The sequence below is a fragment of the Salmo salar genome, chromosome ssa02 (assembly GCF_905237065.1).
Source record: "Salmo salar chromosome ssa02, Ssal_v3.1, whole genome shotgun sequence".
In the NCBI taxonomy this organism is placed as follows: Eukaryota; Metazoa; Chordata; class Actinopteri; order Salmoniformes; family Salmonidae; genus Salmo; species Salmo salar.
The window spans coordinates 37697622-37724367 of record NC_059443.1 but is presented as its reverse complement, the minus strand read 5'-3'; the positions used below and the strand labels follow the sequence as shown (position 1 = coordinate 37724367).

Here is a 26746-nt window from a genome sequence, read left to right as displayed (position 1 = left end):
TACCACAGGTGGACTCCAATCAAATTGTAGAAACATCTCAAGGATGATCAATGGAAACAGGATGCACCTGAGCTCAATTTCGAGTCTCATAGCAAAGGATCTGTATACTTATGTAAATAACTTATTTGTTTTTTTATTTTTAGTAAATGTGCAAAAATGTCTTAAAACCTGTTTTCGCATTGTCATTATGGGGTGTTGTGTGTAGATTGATGTGGAAAACAATTCATTTAATAGATTTTAGACTAATGTGGAAAAATGGAAGGGGTCTGAATACTTTCCGAATGCACTGTATAGGCCTAAGGCCGAGACAAAAAGAAGAAACAGTGGCAGAATAAATTCAACCACACCTTTGTTTTAATCACAAATACAATCCAATAGTGTGCAGAGCCTGAGACGCCCAGCCCAGACAGAGTTAGAGGAGGTTGGACACAGTAGCGGATATGTGACTAAGTGTGTATAACTGCAGATTTATGTGGAGAGATGACTAGAGGAATAGAAGCTATGACTAATCTGACATCGACAACTTTGTGGCTTCCTGTTTTGAGTAGCTATCAATCGCTCGTTCCTGCTTGATTCTGTGTACTAGGGGCAACTAAAGCATCACTGCATTCCCACTGGGCACAGACTTCAGTTCAATGTTTAGTTTTGATTTACATTTGGTTGAGTTGCCAACTATCCGGGATTCAATTTGAAATCAACAAAACATTTCACCATGTCATTGGATTTAGGCTAAAAGTTGGGCAAATCTTTTTTTCCAACCATGTTTATGCCCAGTGGGTTAGCTTTCGGCCAATGATAACTCAGCACTGACGTGTGTTTCTGTTACATCCGTTTTCTAACGCTAATAGGTACAGGTGGTCTCAGACCTAGTTTGCATGTCTCTGAATAAGCTGAGTCTGTGATAGTAGCAGAATCCATCTCAAAAGTGACAAAGGACATCTGCCTTTTCTCTGTAGTGAGGTAGCGCCACCATGTGGGAAGTGCTACTTCCTGTGTGGCTCAGTTGGTAGAGCTTGGTGCTTGCAATGCCAGGGTTGTGGGTTAGATTCCCACGGGAGACCAGTGGAGAAGAATGGGAGTGGCTCTGGATAAGAGCGACTGCTAAATAACATAGACAATGGATGATAACAGTAAATAGTGGCAGTGGCATACTCAAACTGTAAGTCATTTCGCCGTTTGATCTAGTAGAATTTGTGTGTTTGACAACAGCTGATAATCAGATAAATTGATGCGCTGTACCAAAATGAATAAACAGTGGGAATCAACGCAAATCGCACATTAGATGACACATTCGGAGTGCTATTTCAGAAATTTCAGATACTATAAAACCTTCTTTTTTTTTGCATACTATTTAGTACGCTAGTATGGGTATTCAGACACGACCGCTGTCTCCATATCAAATCTATTTACCATCTATAATATCTAGCATCGACTAATTCACATCATGATAGATACCATTAATATCACAAGAAATCACACACACAAATACATAGTTTGACGATGTATTCTGTTACCTCATTATATATTATTATAATTATTATAATCAAATCTGTTCAGCGAAACAAACAATGCATATGCATAACAGTTATAGTTTTCACAAAATAAATTCAGTTTAGCAACTACAGCTTTTTAAAACAATGTTTTAACAGCTTCTTTGGTTCAATCTTGAACTAATTCTCATTAACAATGTCTGTTAGGCTTAATATGGGGGGAGCTGATATGCCCCCCAGTAGGTATTCTCTCCCCCATACCTAAAACTATTATTCTTGGATGTTATCTCAAGGCTGAGACTGTTACCTTGTTGGAGCTTAACCATCCTGGACATGAATACAGTGCCCTCTTTCTCTCCGTGATACACGGCTTCACTCAGTTTCCTCTGCTGGGTCTTATTTTGAATGCCATTTTTGAACAGAGTCACCTTCCTCTTCTCCTCTCCCCCGGTGTGCCTAGTGAAGGTGACCTGGACATAGAAGTAGTAGAAGCCTTCAGATCTGATGTAGACAGAGTTGTCGCGGAGGACGAGGGAGCAAGAGCCACAGACGGGGGCATCATGGTCATTCTCCCAAGAAAATTTTCCTTCTCATGAGACAGAAGGAAAGAAAAGAAAAGGGAATAAAAGAAAATATTAAAACGCTTTACATCATATAAATGGGTTAATATACACTACATGACCAAAAGTATGTGGACACCTGCTCGTCGAACATCTCATTCCAAAACCATGGGCATTAATATGGAGTTGGTCCCCCCTTTGCTGCTATAACAGCCTCCACTCTTGTGGGAAGGCTTTCCACTAGATGTTGGAACATTGCTGCGGGGACTTGCTTCCATTCAGCCAAAAAAGCATTAGTGAGGTTGGGCACTGATGTTGGGCAACTGGCTGGCTCGCAGTTGGTGTTTCAATTCATCCCAAAGGTGTTCAATGGGGTTGAGGTCAGAGCTCTGTGCAGGCCAGTCAAGTTCTTCCACGCCAATCTTGACAAACCATTTCTGTATGGACCTCGCTTTGTGTACGTGGGCATTGTCATACTGAAACAGGCAGTTTGGAACTCGGAAGTGAGTGTTGCAACCAAGGACAAACTATTTTTTACACGCTACGCGCTTCAGCACTCAGTGGTCCCGTTCTGTGAGCTTGTGAGGCCTACCACTTTGTGGCTGAACCGTTGTTGCTCCTAGACGTTTCCACTTCACAATAACAGCACTTACAGTTGACCGGGGCAGCTCTAGCAGGGCAGAAATGTTGTGAACTGACTTGTTGGAAAGGTGGCATCCTATGATGGTGCCACGTTGAAAGACACTGAGCTCTTCAGTAAGGCCATTCTCCTGTCAATGTTTGTCTATGGGGATTGCATGGCTGTGTGCTCAATTTTATACTCCTGCCAGCAACGGTGTGGCTGAAATAGCTCGAATACATTCCTTTTAAGGGGTGTCCACATACTTTTGTATATATAGTGTATGTTTATGCATATATTTGAACAGACAGGTGGCAAAATATTGAATAATTACACTTTCAATACCCCTTCAAAACTCTGTATACAGTGCCTTCGGAAAGTACTCAGACCCGTTGACTTTTTCCTCATTTTGTTACGTTACAGCCTTATTCAAATAAAAATAAAATTTCAGCAAGCTACTCACAATACCCCATAATGTCAAAGCAAAAACAGATATCTACAAACAGATACCATATTTACATGAGTATTCAGACCCTTTGCTATGAGACTTGAAATTGAGCTCAGGTGCATCCTGTTTCCATTGATCATCCTTGAGATGTTTCTACAACTTGATTGGAGTCCACCTGTGGTAAATTAAATTGACTGGAGATGATTTGAAAAGGCACACACCTGTCTATATAAGGTCCCACAGTTGACCGTGCATGTCAGAGCAAAAATCAAGCCATGAGGTCAAACTAATTGTCCGTACAGCTCAGAGACAGGATTGTGTCGAGGCATAGATCTGGGGAAGGGTACCAAAGAATTTCTGCAGCATTTAAGGCTCCCAAGAACACAGTGGCCTCCATCATACTTAAATGGAAGTAGTTTGGAACCACCAAGACTCTTCCTAGAGCTGGCTGCCCGGCCAAAATGAGAAGGGCCTTGGTCAGGGATGTGACCAAGAACCCGATGGTCACTCTAACAGAGCTCTAGAGTTCCTCTGTGGAGATGGGAGAACCTTCCAGAAGGACAACCATCTCTGCAGCACTCCACCACATGATAGGCCCGCTTTGCCAAAAGGCACCTAAAGATTATCAGACCATAAGAAACAAGATTCTCTGGTCTGATGAAACCAAGATTGAACTCTTTGGCTTGAATTGCAAGCGTCACATCTGGAGGAAACCTGGCACCATTCCTACGGTGAAGCATGGGGGTGGCAGCATCATGCTGTGGGGATGTTTTTCAGCGGCAGGGACTGCAAGACCAGTCAGGATCGAGGAAAAGATTAATGGAGCAACGTACAGAGAGATCTTTGATGAAAACCTGCTCAAGAGTGCTCAGGACCTCAGACTGGGGTGAAGGTTCACCTTCCAACAGGACAACGACCCTAAGCACACAGCCAAGACAACGCAAGAGTGGCTTTGGGACAAGTCTCTAAATGTCCAGCCAGAGCCCGGCCTTGAACCCGATCAAACATCTCTGGAGAGACCTGAAAATAGCTGTGCAGCAATGCTCCCCATCCAACCTGACAGAGCTTGAGAGGATCTGCAGAGAAGGATGGGAGAAACTCCCCAAATGCAAGTGTGCTAAGCTTATAGCGTCATACCCAAGAAGACTCGATGCTGTAATCGCTGCCAAAGGTGCTTAAACAAAGTACTGAGTAAAGGGTCTGAATACTTATGTAAATGTTATATTATTATTATTATTTCAGAAAAATCTATTTTTGCGTAGTCATTATGGGGTATTGTGTGTTGATTGATGGGGGGAAAAACAATGTAATTCATTTTAGAATACGGCTGTAACGTAAGAAAATGTGGGAAAAAATCAAGGGGTCTCAATACTTTCTGAAGGCACTGTACGTTGCAAAATTATAATGTATTTTCACAGACAGTAATTGTAGCACTGTCTTGGGGTTAGTGGATGCCCACATCTAAGCAGTTACAGTAGATGGGTTGATTGTGGGTCTTAAACCCCACTTCATAAAGGAGCAGACGGGGGGACAGCGCATGATGAGGGAAAAATTGGTGGAACTAAATCTATACCTCATTCTGAGCACACCCTGATTGTACAGCTACCATTTTAACCTTACACTAATACACCTACCCTCACAATAGTTTAATGTTTAATGAATATATTGAATATTTACATAATGTTTTCAATACATAAATATAATTTCATGATTAATAAAGAGGCATAACATCTTGTTGATAAGAGACATACAATTACATTGGACTGTGTAGTAATATGTTCTGCTCATGGTGAGTAAGCATGTTAGTAAGCATGTTATACTGTATATCTTGGCCCTCCCACCCCTATGGGAGGGCAGCTCCCGCTCAGCCCAGTTCAAGCTCTTCTCTGTCCTGACACCCCAATAGTGGAACCAGCTCTCCCTTGAAGCTAGGTCAGGAGAGTACCTGCCCATCTTCCCGAAAACATCTGAAATCCTACCTCTTCAAACAGTATCTTAAATAATCCTCCTCCAAACAGACAAATAATGGCTCATTACAACAGTGATGTGCAGAACGGCATCTCGGAACGCACAACTCGTCGATCCTTGTCACAGATGGGCTATTGCAGCAAATGACAACACCTTGTTCCACTCCTATCAGCTAAAAACAAGAAGAAGTTGCTCCAGTGGGCACGCGATCATCAACACTGGGCAACTGAGGAGTGGAAAAACATTTCCTGGAACGTGACAGCGAGTTCAGTTTACTTGCGTGGCCTGGTCAGTCACCAGACCTGAACCCAATAGAACATCTTTGGGATGAGATGTAACGGACTGTTCACAGCATGAATGTACCACCGTCCAATCTGCAGCAACTGTGTGATACCATCGCGTCAGCATGGACCAACATCCCTGTGGAACGTTTCCGACACCTTGTAGAATGCCCCGAAGAATTCAGGCTGTTCTGGAGGCAAAGGGGGGTCCAACTTGCACACTCTCCATTGTATCATATAAATATTAGGTGTATCACAACCTAGGTGTCAAATGTGTTAGATCAGTTGTACAACCTGAGTGTGTACAGGGCCCTAGTCTTGTTTAATGGAACTGACAAGTTCAGACAGACTGCAGAAGCTCCAATGTTAACTCATGCATTCCATGAATTTAGGATGTAAAAAGGAAACTGCAACAAGCATGGAATGTTAGGCCCAAAAGTCCATACCTATAAACTAGGAAAGGAAGTGTTTAGCTTACCCATGGTCAGCTGGATATACGAGAGATGGGGAGCTGGAAAGCAAAAAAAGGCCATTCATTTTCCTGTTTTGATCTATATTGTAACATTTACGTGTTACTCTCTGCTTGTGCAATCTTATAATGCCATCTTTCTCCAGAAAATGCATAATTGACCTGAATTCTATTGCACACAATGTATTGTTTAAACATTAGACATTCATTGATAATCAGAAATGGAAATAGCAATGCTTTACTTACCCTTTGATGAATTCAATTGAGCCAGAAAACTGCCGTCTGCAAAAGAAAAATTACATTTCAAGTCATTGTTTTATATATATATATATATATATATATATATATATATATATATATATATATATATATGCCCATCTTTTGCAGATTTTTTTAAATCCCAGCCCCCGTCCCCACAGGAGGCCTTTGCCTTTTGGTAGGCCGTCATTGTAAGTAACAATTTGTTCTTAACTGACTTGCCTATTTAAAATAATAATACTGTTGTAGAATGTCTAATATGGGATAGGAATTATATTACAGTGCCTTGGTCAATATAATGACATACAGAACAGAAAAAACTATTAATGTCAGTATGTGTAACCCAGTACAACTTACTTGGAGAGTGCTGGTTTCCATCCTTTGATTCAGATAAATTACTCTTGGAGAGAGAAATTACATAGTGACACCTTGAGATCATCATCAGTCTACCCTTATGTATCATCATCATCATATCTGAGTTTAGCTATCACTGATGATAATTGGACATACCTTGTCAGGTGAGCTTATTTGCACTGTTGTGAGAACTGCGACCATAATCCCCATTGCGACTGTGAGAAACCCGCACCACACATGGAGCAGCAGGTATCTGGAGGTGTGCTGTTGGCTCTTCATCCTCTGAAAAACACACAAGTACCACAAACCACTGAGAGCCGTCCCAATTCACTCCCTTCCACTTCCCATCGGCCCTAATCCTTATCTAATCCTAAATTTGCAGATCTGAAGGGTCTAGAATAGATATAAGCAGGTGGGTTGTAGATCTTCCACCATAGGCTACTGTTTGAGTCTGAGCACCTCAACATTAGTCAATAGACTGCCTTCTGAATAACATTTAGTTTAGATTATACCCCATTGACCATCTAAATGCCATGCTTAAAGAATGTGATCATAAGAAGGAGATTATCTTCATGGGCGATTTCAATGTAAACTGGGAAAACAAAACTTGTAGGAAAAAACTCAAAGAGATCACAGATGATTTCAACCTGGCTCAAATAATACAAGGTCCAACCAGAGTAACACAGTCATCCCAGACTCAAATGCATCTGGTGTTTACTAACAGACCTGATCGAATAATTAAGTCCAGTATCTTACCAACTGGCATATCTGACCACAATGTTACATTGGTGGTTAGAAAGCTCACTAAAAAGAGATTTAAGAACCATATTAATGTGTAACAGTATGATACAAAAATCCAGAAAAGTGAGCAGAGTAACTACAATGTAGCTATAAGTCAAATGGACTAGTCTGAACTGTTAAGCAATGAAGACCCAGAGTCTGGATACAGAACATTTCTGTCAGCTATTGACAACGTGGATACCTCTTTTACTAGGACATTTCAACGTAAGCCAAGACAGAAAACCTCTTTACCATTGCTCAATGAGGACCTCTGGAGGCAGATGAGAGAACGTGATTTTTCATTGAAAAAAGCACTGAAGTCTGGTAAGAATGATGGCAGATGTATATTTGCATCACTGAGAAATAAGGTAATTAAGAATATAAAAAAAGCAGTGTTCTTTCTTAGAGTGATCAATGAAGCAAAAGAAAATGGCAAAGTGATTTGGGAAAATCTCAACAAACTAACAGCTGAAAAGTCAAAAAAAACATCCTGAATTAAAGGTTCATGGAATTCTAATTCAAGACTCCAATTTCATATCCACCACCTTTAACAATGTTTTTGTTGACTCTGTCATGGAACTGGCTCAAACATTTTCAACTATATATGCATGTTCACAGTTCTCACTCCCAGAGATAATAATAAACCAATATTCAGAATTCCTGAAATCTCAACGTCAGCAGTGGACAGTATTATTAGCTTCTTCAGGAGCTCTAGAACAAAATATGTATTTGGTCTAAGCACTGTATTCCTGAACAGACAAATATTCTCTGATTGCCCCTATTGTACATCTAGTGAATCTGTCCATCAAATATGTGCTCTTCCCCAATGCTTGGAAGTCTGCTGCAGTGATAAAATCTAGTGACCCAACACTGGTGGAAAATTACCAACCTATAAGCATCCTTCCAGTGCTATCAAAAGTAGCTGAAAGATGGGTGGCTGATCATCTTACTGATCGCCTCATTCAAGGGGAACTCCATACATCAAATGCCATTTGGATTCAGAACTAACCATTCCACCGAAACAGACAATTGCTATTTTCTGGATTGCATTAAATCTAAACTGGACATAGGTGGTGATGCAGACAAGAATTATCGACAAGACTGTTGTATGTACTTCTCTAAGAAATCCATTGATTCTTCCCAACGAGCTGTTCTTGTTAATGGGGAGAATCTGAACGCTGTGTCTATCTTCAAGTATCTTGGTGTCATTTTGGAGTCCAACTTGACATTTAAGAAACATGTGAAGACGGTGGTTAACACGGTTAAGTTTGGATTATCCACCTTTAGGTTTAAAAGACATTTCCTTCCTCTGGAGGCCGCCAAACTATATATGAATGCTATGATGTTCTCACATCTGAAATATTGCTACTATTCTGAAACCAATTGAATCACTCTACAAACACTTAAGATTTTTGATAACAAACCAAACAGTTACCACCATTGTCATATAATTTACAAACATAATTTATTTAGCCTGGATAGCTTTAAGCAGTATGTACAGTGGGAAGAAAAAGTATGTGAACCCTATAGAATTACCTAGATTTCTGCGTAAATTGGCCATAAAATTTGATCTGATCTTGATCTAAGTCACAACAATAGACAAACACAGTCTGCTTAAACTAATAACACACAAACAATTATAATTTTCCATCTCTTTATTGATCACACTGTTTAAATATTCACAGTGCAGGTTGGAAAAAGTATGTGAACCTTTGGATTTAATAACAGGTTGACCCTCCTTTGGCATCAATAACCTCAAACAAACGTTTTCTGTAGTTGCGGATCAGACCTGCACAACGATCAGGAGGAATTTTGGACCATTCCTCTTTACAAAACTGTTTCAGTTCCACAATATTCTTGGGATGTCTGGTGTGAACCGCTCTCTTGTGGTCATGCCACAGCATCTCAATTGGGTTGAGGTCAGGACTGACTAGGCCACTCTAGAAGGCGTATTTTCTTCTGTTCAAGCCATTCTGTTGTTGATTTACTTCTGTCTAATGGGTCGTTGTCCTGTTGCATCACCTAACTTCTGTTGAGCTTCAATTGGTGGACAGATAGCCTTACATTCTCCTGCAAAATGTCTTGATAAACTTGGGAATTCATTTTTCTGTCAATGATAGCAAGCTGTCCAGGCCCTGAGGCAGCAAAGCAGCCCCAGACCATGATGCTCCCTCCACCATAGTTTACAATTGGGATGAGGTTTTGATGTTGGTGTGCTGTGCCTTTTCATTCTCCACACATAGTGTTGTGTTCCTTCCAAACAACACAACTTTAGTTTCATCTGTCCACAGAATATTTTGCCTGTAGCTCTGTGGAACATCCAGGTGCTCTACTGCGAACTTCAGACGTGCCGCAATGTTTATTTTTTGACAGCAGTGGCTTCTTCCATGGTGTCCTCCCATGAACACCATTCTTGTTTAGTGTTTTACGTATTGTAGACTTGTCAGCAGCGATGTTAGCATCTTCCAAAGATTTCTGTAAGTCTTTAGCTGACACTCTAGGATTCTTCTTAACCTCATTGAGCATTCTGCGCTGTGCTCTTGCAGTCATCTTTGAAGGACGGCCACTCCTAGGGAGAGTAGCAACAGTGCTGAACTCTCCATTTATAGACAATGTATCTTACCGTGGACTGATGAACATCAAGGCCTTTAGAGATACTTTTGTAACACTTTTCAGCTTTATGCAAGTCAACAAATCGTAATCTTAGGTCTTCTGAGATCTCTTTTGTTTGAGGCATGGTTCACATCAGGCAATGCTTCTTGTGAATAGCAAAACTGTTTTTATAGGGCAAGGCAGCTCTAACCAACATCTCCAATCTCGTCTCATTGATTGGACTCCAGGTTAGCTGACTCCTGACTCCAATTAGCTTTTGGAGGTCATTAGCCTAGGGGTTCACATACGTTTTGCAACCTACACTGTGAATGTTTAAATTATACATTCAAAATAGACAAGAAAAATACAATAATTTGTGTGTTATTAGTTTAAACACACTACGTTTGTCTAGTGAAGATCAGATCAAATGTTATGTCAAATTTATGCAGAAATCCAGGTAATTCCAAAGGGTTCACATACTTTTTCTTGTAGATGCAAGCCTAGAGCTGCCGCTTTCAAGGAGCTAGAGCTGCCGCTTTCAAGGAGCTAGAGCTGCCGCTTTCAAGAAGCAGGACTCTAACCCGAAAGCTTATTAGAAATCCCGCTATGCCCTCCGACGAACCATCAAACAGGCAAAGCGTCAATACAGGACTAAGATCAAGTCGTACTACACCGGCTCTGACGCTCGTCGGATGTTGCAGGGCCTGCAAACCATTACAGACTACAAAGGGAAGCACAGCCGAGAGCTGCCCAGTGACACGAGCCTACCAAACGAGCTAAACTACTTCTATGCTCGCTTCAAGGCAAATAACACTGAAACATGCATGAGAGCACCAGCTATACCGGAAGACTGTGTGATCCCGCTCTCCGCAGCCGATGTGAGTAAAACCTTTAGACAGGTCAACATTCACAAGGCCGGAGGGCCAGACGGATTACCAGGACGTGTACTGCGAGCATGCGCTGACCAACTAGCAAGTGTCTTCACTGACATTTTCAACCTCTCTTTGTCCGAGTCTGTAATACCAACATGTTTTAAGCAGACCACCATAGTGCCTGTGCCCAAGAACACTAAGGTAGCATGCCTAAATTACTACCAACCCGTAGCACTCACATCTGTAGCCATGAAGTGCTTTGAAAGGCTGGTCATGGCTCACATCAACACCATCATCCCAGAAACCCTAGACCCACTCCAATTTGCATACCGCCCCAACAGATCCACAGATGATGCAGTCTCTATTGCACTCCACATTGCCCTTTCCCACCTGGACAAAAGGAACACCTATGTGAGAATGCTATTCATTGATTACAGCTCAGCGATCAACACCATAGTGCCCTCAAAGCTCATCAATAAGCTAAGGACCCTGGGACTAAACACCTCCCTCTGCAACTGGATCCTGGACTTCCTGATGGGCCGCCCCCAGGTGGTAAGGGTAGGTAACAACACATCCGCCACGCTGATCCTCAACACAGGGTCCCTCAGGGGTGCGTGCTCCCCTCCTGTACTCCCTGTTCACTCATAACTGCACGGCCAGGCACGACTCATTCAATTTGCAGATGACACAACAGTGGTAGGCCTGATCACCGACAACAACGAGACAGCCTATAGGGAGGAGGTCAGAGACCTGGCCGTGTGGTGCCAGGACAACAAACTCTCTCTCAACATGAACAAGACAAAGGAGATGATTGTAGACTACAGGAAAAAGAGGACCGAGCACGCCCCCATTCTCATCGACGGGGCTGTAGTGGAGCAGGTTGAGAGCTTCAAGTTCCTTGGTGTCCACATCACCAACTAACTAATATGGTCCAAGCACACCATGAGTCGTGAAGCGGGCATGACAAAACCTATTCCCCCTCAGGAGACTGAAAAGATTTGGCATGGGTCCTCAGATCCTCAAAAGGTTCTACAGTTGCACCATCGAGAGCATCCTGACTGGTTGCATCACTGCCTGGTATGGTAACTACTCAGCCTCCTACCGCAAGGCACTACAGAGGGTAGTGCGAACGGGCCCAGTACATCACTGGGACCAAGCTTCCTGCCATCCAGGACCTCTATACCAGGCGGTGTCAGAGGAAGGCCCTGAAAATTGTCAAAGACTCCAGCCACCCTAGTCATAGAGCGCCAATTCTAGGTCCAAGAGGCTTTTAAACAGCTTCTACCCCCAATCCATAAGATTCCTGAACATCTCGTCAAATGGCTACCCAGACTATTCACATTGCCCCCCCCCCCCTCCCCTCTCCACACCATTGCCACACTGTGTTGTCATCTATGCAGAGTCACTTCAATTAACTCTACCTACATGTACTGAACATACTACCTCAACTAACCAGTGCCCCCACACATTGACTCTGTACCGGCACCCCCCTGTATATGTTGCTATTTTTTACTGCTAAAATTATTTATTTATTTTTTACTCAAATTTGATTTGATTTGATTTTGAAGCCTTGTCTTTAAGTTCCTACATGGTCTTGCCCCTTCACCCCTATACTGCCATATCATGCTCAAGGAAAGCACCTCCAGGATAACAGGGCACTAACTAGAGGGGGTTGCGTTGTCCCTTTTCGACACAGTAAAATCGGCCAATCGGCCTTCTCTGTTAGAGCTACAACATACTGGAATACAATGCCCATGGACTTGAGAAGCTGCACTGATTATGGTACTTTTATATTTTAATTGAAAACATGGCTCAGATCTATCCAAACCTGTACACATGAGTTATCTGTGGTTCCTCATATGTAAGACGACAGTTGATGATAGTATTGTTGTTGTCGTTAGAATGATATATTATTGGATGTAATGTATTTGTATTTTGTATTGTTTTAGTGAGTATGTGTAATTGTCCTTAGCTGCTCTGGGACTACGGGTGTAAATTAACTTTTGGCTAACCCCGGCACATTTACATGGATGTTGCATTATTGTAATATTGATGTTGATTAATGTGCATTGTCCCCTATAAATAAATAAAACAAACAAACTCTGGGATTTCACCTATACAGGTTATTCCCCTGTTGAACTACAATGCTGCCCTATGTGCAGTGTGGTTTGCTACTTGTCTTGGCTCAAACAATAACATCAGTGGCTGTAAATGTGATATCTGAACTCACTACCAGAGAAATACAATAAAATAATTTGTAGTAAACATGCAGAGAGTGGTATGTACTGTATGACTGTGACAAGACATTAGGGCTGTCACGCAGTGTACTCCGGTATGTTCAGAAGGACATGAATGCAATAGTCAAGATAATAATAATAATAATTTGGGGGGTGCTTATATTTGTCCTGTTACACACTTGTACAAGATACAAGTAATTGTGAAGGTATGCATAGTGAGTGAGAGAACGTTCTGGCAATGATCAATTTGACTGCATTACCTGTCATATGGTATAGGACATGAGACTGGGTCCATCCTATTACAGTCTCATTATTGAAAATACCACTAAATATTCATACAACAGCCACCATTTTTGGACCAAATAGAACTGTAGAACCATTAGACTATTACTGTGTGATGATAAATCGGACATTACTGTTATCACCAAGTGATTTTACATTGTGTCACATTTTCCTCATCGAAACATCCTATAATTAAGTCTAAGATTAGGAATTTCACATTATGAAAAAGTATTGCAAATACGATGGTCCACTGTCCACAATTCGGTGTTGCTACAATATACATATACATCATAAATAAATGAGTAGCTTGATATGAGAAAAATGAAACACAATGACCAGGATCTCAACTCACCTAGCGTGTCTTGTAGTGTCCTTGTACAAACAAATCTGTCTGCTGCCTACCGTGCTGCATTTCAGAGACATGTTCATTAGACAGGGTTTCCCCCCTTTCACTTGAGTTGAGGCTCGATGCGATGGAGTTTTTTTCTTCACTGTGAGTTGTGGTTGGAAAGAAAGGAGGGAGTGAAAGCAAAGCATCATGGACTAAACAACCACCTCAAAATCTAGGGTGACTTTGGTCACATTGAATTAGCAACTGATGATGTCATATTCTTCTATGAAAATGTAATTTAGCCTGGTCCAAGATCTGTTTATGCTTATGCCTACTCCATTGTCAAGCCAGACATGACAATTCCATAAGGAGGTGGCAAAAGAGCGGAAACAGATTGTCATCCCGGGCTATTATTTATTTGATTTCCCCTCTGTGTTTATAACATGTTTTTTTGTTCTGACAACAAAAAATGAATTTAAATAATCAATAAACCCAGGTATTTTATCCATTATTTTATGAAATACTGTAGATAAAGTACAGTTGTAAAGTAACTTTTTGACAGCACCCCTTTTGATATGAACGAAACCTTTCATCCATATTGGCCCATTTAAGAAGTGTTCAGAAAGTGACTTCTTAGACCTGAATGCCAAAACATATTTTTTATACCCCACCATAATATGAGACATCCATGTCTTCATCACTGGAAACGACAAATGGTTGAGATTAATAGCATTTAAAAGCTTACAGGGGTGTCAAACTATTCAATAATTTATTGGAATTTTGGGTGGGAATTACATTTGTCATTTTATAACCGTATATGTCAATTATCTAAAAACATGTCAACTCCGATTTTTAGCATATTCAGATGTTGTAGCTTAGACCCTATTTTACTTAATCTGAGGTTTTTGTGTTGTGCCCACCATCGGCTGAGACACAACATGCTCTTGAATACAGGGTGGGTGTCATGTTTTGGCTGATCAATTTACTAAAATGGGAATAAAATTGAAATTTTTGCTTTCAAATGGTACCAAAAAGATGGTCGAAAGTCCACACACCAGAGAATGTTGACTTCAAATTAAAATCAAATCAAATGTTATTTGTCACATATGCCGAATACAACAGGTGTGGACCTTACATTGAAATGTTTACTTACAAGCCCTTAACCAACAATGCAGTTTTAAGAAAAATACAATAAATAAATAAACAAAAGTATCAAATAATTAAAGAGCAGCAGTAAAATAACAATAGCGAGGCTATATACAGGGGGTACCGGTACAGAGTCAATGTGCGGGGGCACCGGTTAGTCGAGGTAATTGAGGTAATATGTACATGTAGGTAGAGTTATTAAAGTGACTATGCATAGATAATAACAGAGAGTATCAGCAGCATAAAGGGGGGGTGGGGGGGGGGACGGCAATGCAAATAGTCTGGGTAGCCATTTGATTAGGTGTTCAGGAGTCTTATGGCTTGGGGATAGAAGCTGTTGAGAAACCTCTTGGAACTAGACTTGGCGCTCCGGTACCACTTACCCTGCGGTAGCAGAGAGAACAGTCTATAACTAGGGTTGCTGGAGTCTTATTTTTAATTTAAAAATGTAACCCCTTATTCTCACCAATTTCGTGGTATCCAATTGGTAGTTACAGTCTTGTCTCATCGCTGCAACTCCCGTACGGACTCGGGAGAGGCGAAGGTCGAGAGCCATCCGTCCTCCGAAACACAACCCAACCAAGCAGCACTGCTTCTTGACACAATGCCCACTTAACCCGGAAGCCAGCCGCACCAATGTGTCGGAGGAAACACCGTACATCTGGCAACCGTGTCAGCGTGCACTGCGCCCGGCCCGCCACAGGAGTCGCTAGTGCGCGGTGAGACAAGAACATCCCTGCCGGCCAAACCCTCCCCTAACCCGGACGATGCTAGGCCAATTGTGTGCCGCCCCATGGGTCTCCCGGTCGCGGAAGGCTGCGACAAAGCCTGGACTCTCTAGTGGCACAGCTTAGACCACTGCGCCACTCGGGAGGCCCAGGTTTCTGGAGTCTTTGACAATTTTTAGGGCCTTCCTCTGACACTGCCTGGTATAGAGGTCCTGGATGGCAGGAAGCTTGGCCCCAGTGATGTACTGGGCCATACGCACTACCCTCGGTAGTGTCTTGTGGTCGGAGGCCGAGCAGTTGCCATACCAGGCAGTGATGCAACCAGTCAGGATGCTCTCGATGAATGCAGCTGTAGAACCTTTTGAGGATCTAAGGACCCATGCCAAATCTTTTCAGTTTCCTGAGGAGGAATAGGTTTTGTCATGCCCTCTTCACAACTGTATTGGTGTGCTTGGACCATGTTAGTTTGTTGGTGATGTGGACGCCAAGGAACTTGAAGCTCTCAACCTGCTCCACTACAGCCCCGTCGATGAGAATGGGGGCGTGCTCGGTCCTTCTTTTCTTGTAGTCCACAATCATCTCCTTTGTCTTGAATGGGAATATCTGTTTTTTTTAAATGATACTGTTAATCTTCCATAGGAAACCTATTGAAATCATAGAAATATAGATAATAGAATAGATATTTAAGTTTACATTCAACAGTGGGTGGACCAGTGACCATCTTTGTGGTAGTAATTAGAAGTAACATGTAAATTAAATTAAAATGTCAATGGTGTACCAGCTAAATTGCAGTGGTCTGAAGGGATATGTCCATTCTATTAATTATATTTGTATGATTGAAATGACACTCCCCCTGTATTCAGAGCATGTTGTGTCTCAACTGATGGCGGGCACAACACAAGAACCTCAAACGTTTGAGTTTGAATGCATAAACTCGGATTCTTTTCCCATATGTTGTAGCTGAGACCCTATTTTATATCATCTATATTTTCCGGTGATGAAGACATGGATGTCTCATAGTATGGTATGCAAAACGGGTCAACTGAGCACCTTTATCTCCTGAATGTTTTGGCATTCAGGTCCAAAAAGTCTCTTTCTGACCATGGACAAACATGTATGAAAAGTTTTGTTTAAATCAAAAGGGATGCTGTGAAAAAGTGATTGAATTCAAATGGATTTACCCTAAGAAAAATACTTTGAAGCACTACTTAAAACCTTTTACTGCAGTGGGCTAAATCAGGGACACAGAGTGTTCTTGGTAGTCTTAAACAAATCTACTTTGAAACCAAAGTATACACCTCACACACATGGTTATGGGCTATAAAAAAGAAGACACCTGTACCATGTCAGATATAGTTTAAATGTATTCAATTTTGAGTTTGCATCCCAATATTACACTTTATATACATCACAGAAGACTGAAAAATAACAAAACCGTTTGACATAGAAACATCGGATTTTCAGCATTTAAAAAAAAAATTGTTTTTACAACTTTTACTTTTACTCCACTTACATTCCTAAAGAAAATATGTACTTTTTACTCCCATACATTTTCCCTGACACCCAAAAGTACTTGTTACATTTTGGATGCGGAGCAGGAAAGCGATGTAGCGATTACAGAGCGATTACAGAGCGATATCAGTGACAACAGAAACTGTATTCGAATTCAATACTTTTTTAGTTGCATTAAGATATTGAATTTAAATGCAATATTTTTACATTTGTAATGCACAAATGTAATCATTGAATTAATTGAACTTGTATTTCATGATTTGAAAATTATTTTAATGAATATTGCATTCAGTTTTAAAATTCTATTACAATTGAATTTAATATTCTAATTCAATATTTATATATTCTGTTTCAATGTGGTGGATATTGCATTCATTGTCTGCATATCAAGTTTACAAACTATCATTTCAAATTTACCATGGTTTCACATATTCAACATCTCAGATGCATTTAGATTCCGTTTTTAAATTCAGTTCACTTTCACATTTACTTGAGTCATTTTCTATTAAGATATCTTTACTTTTACTCAAGTATGACAGTACGGGAAAAGAGAAGGTGACAGAACCACTATCATCCCTGTAGCGAGGAACTATAGGCTAGTAAGGCTAAAGATGAGTTAGGCACAACATTGACAGATGTGGGTGTCATGTGTTTTCCCATACATATTTATAGATCAGTGTCAGCGGGTTCAACAGGCTCAAAAACATGACAGGGAGTTTTCTTCATGGTTTCATACACCAGCTGGCAGCCACAGTGACTTAATCTGACTTTACATACATAGGGTATGGGAATACCCATAGGGTATGGGAATAGCCATAAGGTATGGGAATAGCCATAGGGTATGGGAATAGCCATAGGGTATGGGAATAGCCATAGGGTATGGGAATAGCCATAGGGTATGGGAATAGCCATAGGGTATGGAAATAGCCATAGGGTATGGAAATGCAGATGCGTGAAGTTGAACACTGTTGATTTCATAAACAGGACTGAAAGTAACTTTTAGAAAGTGGAGAGAGAGCGAAAGAGAGAGAGAGTGAAACAGAGAAAGAGAGAGGGAGAGAGAGTGTTTGCTGGTAGATTTCTATGTAACTTTCCCGTTCTTGGTTTCATGCTCCATGGTACATCCTCAATCAACCCGCCTGTGCTTTCCTTGACACACACACAGATGGTTTAGGTGCTTACCCAATGCAGGCACAATTCTCAGACAAGGCCTTCAATCATGTTTGCCTCTTTGTCTTTTCCCCATCTTCCTGAAATGCAGAAGTGCAGGCACTGCTGTTGTTGAAAGCAGAAACCTTCTGGCATCCATCTAATTATGTTCTGTTCAGTTTCTGTTCAGTTTTAGATGATTGATCAGTTTCTGTTCAGTTTTAGATGATTGATCAGTTTCTGTTCAGTTTTAGATGATTGATCAGTTTCTGTTCAGTTTTAGATGATTGATCAGTTTCTGTTCAGTTTTAGATGATTGATCAGTTTCTGTTCAGTTTTAGATGATTGATCAGTTTCTGTTCAGTTTTAGATGATTGATCAGTTTCTGTTCAGTTTTAGATGATTGATCAGTTTCTGTTCAGTTTTAGATGATTGATCAGTTTCTGTTCAGTTTTAGATGATTGATCAGTTTCTGTTCAGTTTTAGATGATTGATCAGTTTCTGTTCAGTTTTAGATAATGGATCAGTTTCTGTTCAGTTTTAGATAATTGATCAGTTTCTGTTCAGTTTTAGATAATTGATCAGTTTCTGTTCAGTTTTAGATAATTTATCAGTTTCTGTTCAGTTTTAGATAATTGATTTCAATCTGTGCAGCATCGAAGATGTGTTTGGCTCAATATTGGTATTTACCAGCGGTCACCATTCCTGGTCAGGGAGAGCTAAAGGGTGTACATGTTTTTGTTTCTGCCCAGCACTAACACACCTGATTAGTGTTTTACTAGTGAACTGCTCATCAACAATCAGGTGTGTTAGAGGTGGGCTGGAAGAACCATCGTTTGACAGTAATGAATTATTATGCAGGGAAGAGTTTGACTGCCTATTTTTGGGCTTAACAAGATATGCTTTCATATACTGTAAATGGTATTGATATTTGAGAAATGATCCAGAAATGAAAAGAGGAACACACTGGGAATAGAATCTCGGCCATACCGTGACTATATTAAAATTAACTTATTGAAACAAGTCCTGCTGAGATTGAAACAAGTCGCGCTGAGATTGAAACAAGTCCTGCTGAGATTGAGGCTGTCCTATTATGGACATCGTACAGGTGAGAGAAAGGTAAGAATCTAAAGTCATCCTGACGGAGATGGGAAGTAAATTCTCACCCTGACCTCTGTACCTTCTGCCAGTCAACAAGTTGTTTCATGCCAAAGTGTATCTGGGAAGTCAAGTGTCTTCATGTTGGTACGTCACAAACCTTTGAAAGTGCGTAAATCAGAGAGATAAATGGAGAGGGGGAGGGAGATAGACAAGGATTTCATCATGGTTTCGGGATATAGTCATATTAGCCCCGGGCATAGCCGAAACACAGAGGTACTTGAATGGTGACATTGTTAGCTACATGTTGACTTTGTCTAACTCAGCCATTGATTGTCTCCTGGCACTGGTAGCAACCACTGGTAATGTCAATCATTTCTAACCAGGGCCCTTATTCATAAAGCTTCTCAGAGTAGAAGTGCTGATAGGATCAGGTTCCCTATCTATGTAATATTATTAATTGTCTGAAAGGTGAAACTGATCCCAAATCAGCACTCCTGCTCTGCTTTATGAATACGGGTCCAGAGCTACAGTATAGGATTCAAAATGTTACATAAGCATAAGGACACCACTGTTGTTTGGCCTTTCCTTGAGGCTACAGGTAAAAAACCCACATAACCTGATAATGTCAAGTACTGGACATTGTGCTTTGTCACTGATGCCAGTGCAGATGAAAGTTGAGCTATTTTACATCAATCAATGGCTTTGACATAATTTTTTAGAAACTATTAACTCAAAGAATTCTCAATTTCCTCTTGTATTTTTTATTTTTATTTAACTAGGCAAGTCAGTTAAGAACAAATTCTTATTTACAATGACGGACTAGGAACAGTGGGTTAACTGCCTTGTTCAGGGGCAGAACGACAGATTTTTACCTTGTCAGCTCGAGGATTCAATCTAGCAACTTTTTGGTTACTGGCCCAACGCTCTAAACACTAGGCTACCTGCTGCCTGTATAGGAAAAAGTTTATTGTCAATGTAGTGTATACTGTAGGTGTTTTTATAGGACCAGACATGGGAGTCTGTTATTGTATTTAAGCCATAGAAATTACAAGTACAACATATCCAATGCACCCCAAAGGACCCCATCATATATCCCTATTTTCTTGATTTTGACCTGCAGGTCAAAGAAATAACCTTACAAGAAATAATATGTGTATTATTACATTAGAGCAAATGAAGAAGAGAACTGTTGATGACCACTCTAGTTGTGAACGACTGTGTGCTCTGAGCTTATGCTCTGTCAGCAGCATCATGGGAATTTCCCCTGCACTGTCAGTGTAACTACGTGGGTGGCTCTTCCCCGTAAACTAGCCCTGGATTATTTTCGAAATATTTCAATGGTATTTAGATGGAGGTCAGAGGAGGCTTCTGAGGGGAGGACAGCTCATAATATTGTCTGGAATGGAGTCAACAGAATGGTATCAACCACATGGAAACCAAGTGTTTGATACCACTCCATTGACTCCATTCCAGACATTATTATGAGCCATCCTCCACTCAGCAGCCTCCATTGATGGAGGTAGGTGAAGAGTGGAACAATGCAGTTCAGTGAACCATGACTGAACCATGACAGTTAAGTCATCCCTCACAAAAAGAGAAATGCGTGAAAGTGAAATATTTGCCTGGAAATAGGCCCTTTTAGAAAGCTTGATAACTGTGTGCCTTGTCACTGCAAGTTTAAATGAGCGATGGAAAATGCTTAGAAGTCTAAGCACTAGTGCTATTCTAAACATTCTGAGACTTTGGAACAGACTTTGAATAGCTGTTCTTTTTTCTGTTTATTTGTTTTACTATTACACATGGGAAATGAGAGGAGAGTTCTTCATTTGAATTAGGTCCACGTTTCGGAGTTAGATCAAAGTTAGAGTGGGCAATACGCTAATATTAAACTATCAAAAGGAAACCTATTTTGATGCATAGCATGATCTTGATTGAAGATTCCAACAAATATCAGGTAGCCTGTAATAGATTGTGGAGATGGATATGAGCAAATGTAATTTTAATAACCACAAAACGGAAGTAGTGATAAGAAGTGCATAAAATAAAAGTAAATTCATCATTTAGATTCTTACCTCAGTGCTACGCCTTATTCTCCAATTTACAAAGCTCTGAAAGAAACACATACACACACATATATATATATACACACTACCATTGAAAAGTTTGGGGTCACGTAGAAATGTCCTTGTTTTTGAAAGAAAAGCAACTTCTGTGTCCATTAAAATAACATCAAATTGATCAGAGATACAGTGTAGACATTATTAATGTTGTAAATGACTATTGTAGCTGGAAACTGCTGATTTTTAATGGAATATCTACATAGGCGTAGAGGCCCATTATCAGCAATCATTACTTCTATGTTCCAATGGCACGTTGTGTTAGCTAATCCAAGTTTATAATTTTAAAAGGCTAATGGATCATTAGAAAAACCTTTAGTAATTATGTTAGCACAGCAGAAAACTGTTGTTCTGATTAAAGAAGCAATAAAAAACTGGCCTTCTTTAGACTAGTTGAGTATCTGGAGCATCAGCATTTGTGGGTTCGATTACAGGCTCAAAATGGCCAGAAACAAAGAACATTCTTCTGAATCTTGTCAGTATATTCTTGTTCTGAGAAATGAAGGCTATTCCATGTGAGAAATTGCCAAAAAACTGAAGATCTTGTACAACGCTGTGCACTACTCCCTTCACAGAACAGCACAAACTGGCCCTAACCAGAATAGAAAGAGGAGTGGGAGGCCCCTGTGCACCACTGAGCAAGAGGACAAGTACATTAGAGTGTCTAGTTTGAGAAACAGATGCCTCACAAGTCCTCAACTGGCAGCTTCATTAAATAGTACCCCGCAAAACACCAGTCTCAACGTCAACAGTGAAGAGGCGACTCCGGGATGCTGCCCTTCTAGTCAGAGTTGCAAAGAAAAAGCCATATCTCAGACTGGTCAATAACAAGAAAAGATTAAGATGGGCAAAAGAACACAGACACTGGACAGAGTAACTCTGCCTCGAAGGCCAGCATCCCGGAGTCTGTAATCGAACCCACAAATGCTGATGCTCCAGATACTCAACTAGTCTAAAGGCCAGTTTTATTTCTTCTTTAAATCAGCACAACAGTTTTCAGCTGTGCTAACATAATTGTAAAAGGGTTTTCTAATGATCAATTAGCCTTTTAAAATGATAATCTCGGATTAGCTAACACAACGTGCCATTGGAACACAGGAGTGATGGTTTGCTGATAATGGGCCTCTGTAGATATTCCATAGAAAAATCTGCTGTTTCCAGCTACAATAGTCATTTACAACATTAACAATGTCTACACTGTATTTCTGATCAATTTGATGTTATTTTAATGGACAAAAAATGTGCTTTTCTTTCAAAAACAAGGACATTTCTAAGTAGAACTATAGAACAAATGGACTTGGACCACCAGAGAAACAAAATATTTTCACTGGTGGTCCAAGTCCATTTGTTCTATAGTGAGGTTAGATTATGTACCAAAACCACAAACCTTTCTCTTGAGGGAGATGGACAAATCTGCCCATATTTTTACAAGCTGTTTGGGTCTGAAACACCTTCACCACTTTATTATCCAATAAGGCACTGTCACGAGCTGGTAAAAAGAAAATACACGATTTTCATTGAGGACCACTTACAGTGCAAACATGCAAATATTGTTTGCATCTCTAAGCACATTAACCCTTTGGGCAGCTATAACATGTCCTTGTTATATAATTTAAAACACATAATATGTAATATGTACATTGTATACATGTAATATTTCACTAAACAGCAATGTGATGTATTAATAACAGTATGTCTCTCAATTCTTAGATTTTCTCAGCTTTGCTTCAATTCCTGGTATTCCATCACAGTATGGAATCATTGATGACTCCTGGGCTGACCGTAAAGCATGAATCTGTTGAGGGTGTCGTGTCTCTCTAGTGGGTCCAAGTGACGCTCCATCTCCTGCAGCAGGATACACTTGGTACAGTTCAGCCACTCTCCACTCCACACTAGAGTTTGCAGCTCAGGCCTGCCTGTGTCAAACCAACAGGGAATTAATTACTCAATGGGCTAACATAGTTTTGCTCAAGTTTTGTTCACACATACAGTGAGCTCCAAAAGTATTGGGACAGTGACACTTTTCTTGTTGCTGTTTTGGCTCTGTATAAAGTGCAGACTGTCAGCTTTAATTTGAGGGTATTTTGAACCATTTCGGGTGAACCGTTTAGAAAGTACAACACATTTTGTACATAGTCCATCCATTTTGGGTGACCAAAAGTATTGTGACAAATTCACTTATCTGTAAAAAGTTAAATATTTGGTCCCACATTCATAGCACGCAATGACTATATCAAGCCTGTGACGCTACAAATTTGTTGTATGCATTTGCTGTTTGTGTTGGATGTGTTTCAGATTATTTTGTGCCAAATTTAAATGAATATTAAATAATGTAGTGTCATTTTTGAGTCACTTTTATTGTAAATAAGAATAGAATATGTTGCCAAACATTTCTGCATTCATGTGAATGCTACCATGATTATGGATAATGAGTGAGAAAGTTAGAGGCTTAACTATCATACCCCCCCCCCAAAAAAAACGCTAACCTTCCCTGTTATTGTAATGGTGAACAGTTAGCATGTCTTGGGGGTATGATATTTGTGTGTCTCTAACTTTGGGACCAAATACAAAACTTTTGGACTACTTTAATTACACATAAGTGAATTTGTCCCAATACCCTTGGTCCCCTAAAATGGGGGAACTATGTACAAAAAGTGCTGTAATTTCTAAACGGTTCACCCGATATGGATCAAAATATCCTCAAATTAAAGCTGACAGTCTGCACTCACTTTAACTTCATAGTCAGTGTATCATTTCAAAGCTGGAGTACAGAGCCAAAACAACAACAAATGTGTCACTGTCCCAATACTTTTTCAATGGGTCAATATACTCATTGGCCCATTGAAAGACTGAGTTAAGAGAACAAAACTCAAAAAGTTGCACCTAAGTTAGTGGGAGTGGTTGTAAGTTACCTTCTAATGTCAAATCATCTTTGCCAGACTGAATAGTATATGTCCAGTTTTTCATAATGCAATGAACACCCCTAAAATGGGGGAAAAAATGCATTATCACACAGATAGAAGGTACTGTAAAGGTACTGAAACCTACTGTAATTTTGTAAACAACATTGACATTCTTCTATACTTTGAAAATGTTAGTCAGGGTAGAATAGGCCACAAGCATTGCAACGCCATATAGGGTGTAATTAAGCCTGTTGAACTGTGTACGACTGGGTCAAATTTGGGTCAGAAACAGGCCAAGGATGTGTTCCAAATAATCTCTCTCTTCTTCCATTTCTCAACACTGTTATAAGAAACTCCCTCTAGCCCATGCATATCCAAATCCATTGCTTTTACATTTCTGTGGAGAAGTGAACAAGTGCACACTTCAGGAAGGAGAGATTATTGGGACATACCCCAAGTGGGCTTCTCTGCCAGTATGATTGTGTCAGCTATCCCTGGTCTCTTACACGCGCATGGCTCCGGTCAACAGTAGTGTATTTTCAGAGGTCTCATTCAGGTGAAACACAGTGCTGTCCATCTGTCTGAACATCTGCACATCTGACTCCTTCACACCAGCCGCTGCAATGAAGTACCATTTGCCAAGATACTGAGAGAGAGAGACAGAGAGAGACAGAGAGAGACAGAGAGAGAGAGAGAGAGAGAGACAGAGAGAGAGACAGAGAGAGAGAGACAGAGAGAGAGAGACAGAGAGAGAGAGAGATTTGTGAAAGGAGGAAAAGAGAGGGGGAGAATTAAATGAAAGAAAATATTTATTTTAAAACATTACTGACAAAAAAAATGACCACCACTGTTAGAAAACAGTGGGTGGGGAAAGCGTACGATGACAAGTGAAAGGCCAATGCGAAATAAGTCAAAAACGACATCTGAAACTGAAACTGTGAAACCATTTGTTGAGGTGCTGTCCATATCCAGCCATTACGGAAAAACCACATGAATGTCGATTTTCTGTAAGGTACAACCATATACTGTATGCCGTAGGACTCTAATTACACCATTCTGTAAAATCATATCACATATGGTGGGAAGTCTGTACAACAAACTGTATTGTGTATGTTGTTTGTGGGGCTCACTTGTAAAAGTGTCTCCCTGTATGTTTTAACTCAAAGTTGACTCCTTTAATGTGTGTGTAACCCAATGTTGACTCCCTGTACAAATACAGTTGAAATAAAATAAATTAAATGGTTCATTATGGGTCACACATATGTTTTGTAAATATATTAAAAGACCAAAATGCAATAATAATTTGAGAATCATCATGAAGGGCTCATGATGTTTTGATGTATCATCGCTTGTGCATAATAACCTAATTGACAGGTCATAATAGTGGTAAAAACACAGATATTACATCTGCATATCTCTCTTACCTGTTGGGTATTGAGACTGCTTGTAGATAGGAGGACTGGTTGGGAGCAGGGGGTGAAGAGCTGACCCAACCACCCATTCACAAAGAGCAAGAACGAATACACTTCCTTGGCCTCTAACATACCTGAACCACCTCAATCAACTTGTGGCCTAAAAGAAACCTGGCAATTGATCTCTCTTTCTGGGCTTGATATTTCTGTGTCCGGATTGAGCTTCAAACATTTTAGGATTGTGGTAATCATTAACCACTTGTTTGTTAGCACAACTTTCCACCATCCCACATAGTCCAAAGGCCCACATACCAAAAGGTGTTGTTCCATGGTCCATGAAAAGGGACCGAAAAATGTCAACATGATTGCCTATACGTCTTTTTGTGTGGGTGGCCTTTAAAGTAAGAAGTGTTTGAGCGTTTACCCAATTTTAGGAAATAGGCCTGCTTCTACACCCCCTATTCTCCTCAACATCCATCAGCCCCCATGTTGGTGGATGGGTTTCAATATGACTGTCATTTCTGCAGTCTACACTGGTAATGCACATCCCACAGGTTTTTGAGGTTATCTTGTTTTGTAAGATGGTATCACAGCGCTAGAGTATCTACCAAGCGGTGTCAAAGTAATGAATTATCCCTGTGGTATGTAGGGCAAGGAGTGTTCCTGACTATGTGAGCCTGAGCAGGGAAAACTCCTGGCACACTACCATACACATACTCAACTTTTTGAGTGTTTCATACAGTAGGTAGACCTGAATAGGATGTCGTTGTTTTGTGATTTGTGAACAACTATATAGTGCATGTTCATTTGACTCGTGTCTGGAAGATAACGTTTTGATGAGGAGAAAAAAGAGAACATTGCTTTCACTTGCTGCAGTCGGATCAACGTTTCAGGGGTTGTTTGTCTCTTAATGGAACACGCCTGACATTATATCATTCTCTCTCTCTCTATGTGATGCTGAAAAGCACATCTGATCATTAGATGATTTTTATAATGTAACTACCCACTGGGCACAAACTGGTTGAGTCAACGTTGTTTCAACGTAATTTGTCAATGCATCGTGACGTGGAATCTGTATTGAAAATGACATTGGACTTGAAAAAAGTGATCAACGTCAACGGGTTGTTTTGAGGGTGA

At 40.5% G+C, this 26746-nt stretch overlaps 2 protein-coding genes across 2 annotated transcripts; both read right to left on the bottom strand.

Annotated features, from left to right (window-relative positions):
* Window positions 1-1513: 1513 nt before the first annotated feature.
* On the bottom strand, window positions 1514-8601 carry LOC106584545 (uncharacterized). Its single transcript, XM_014169967.2, has 5 exons — window positions 6604-8601; window positions 6451-6493; window positions 6082-6117; window positions 5845-5877; window positions 1514-2076 (listed from the first exon to the last, which is right to left on the bottom strand). Exons 1-5 carry the CDS (start codon window positions 6724-6726, stop codon window positions 1700-1702), a joined length of 612 nt encoding a protein of 203 aa, XP_014025442.1. The 5' UTR covers window positions 6727-8601; the 3' UTR covers window positions 1514-1699.
* An 11321-nt stretch (window positions 8602-19922) lies between these two features.
* Window positions 19923-25858, bottom strand: apom (apolipoprotein M). The gene is made up of 7 exons (XM_014165292.2): window positions 25622-25858; window positions 24704-24843; window positions 24207-24277; window positions 23076-23210; window positions 22682-22783; window positions 21250-21285; window positions 19923-21136 (listed from the first exon to the last, which is right to left on the bottom strand). The coding sequence occupies exons 1-6, from the start codon at window positions 25739-25741 to the stop codon at window positions 21257-21259; spliced, it is 597 nt and encodes a 198-aa protein (XP_014020767.1). The 5' UTR covers window positions 25742-25858; the 3' UTR covers window positions 19923-21136; window positions 21250-21256.
* Between the last annotated feature and the right edge of the window lie 888 nt (window positions 25859-26746).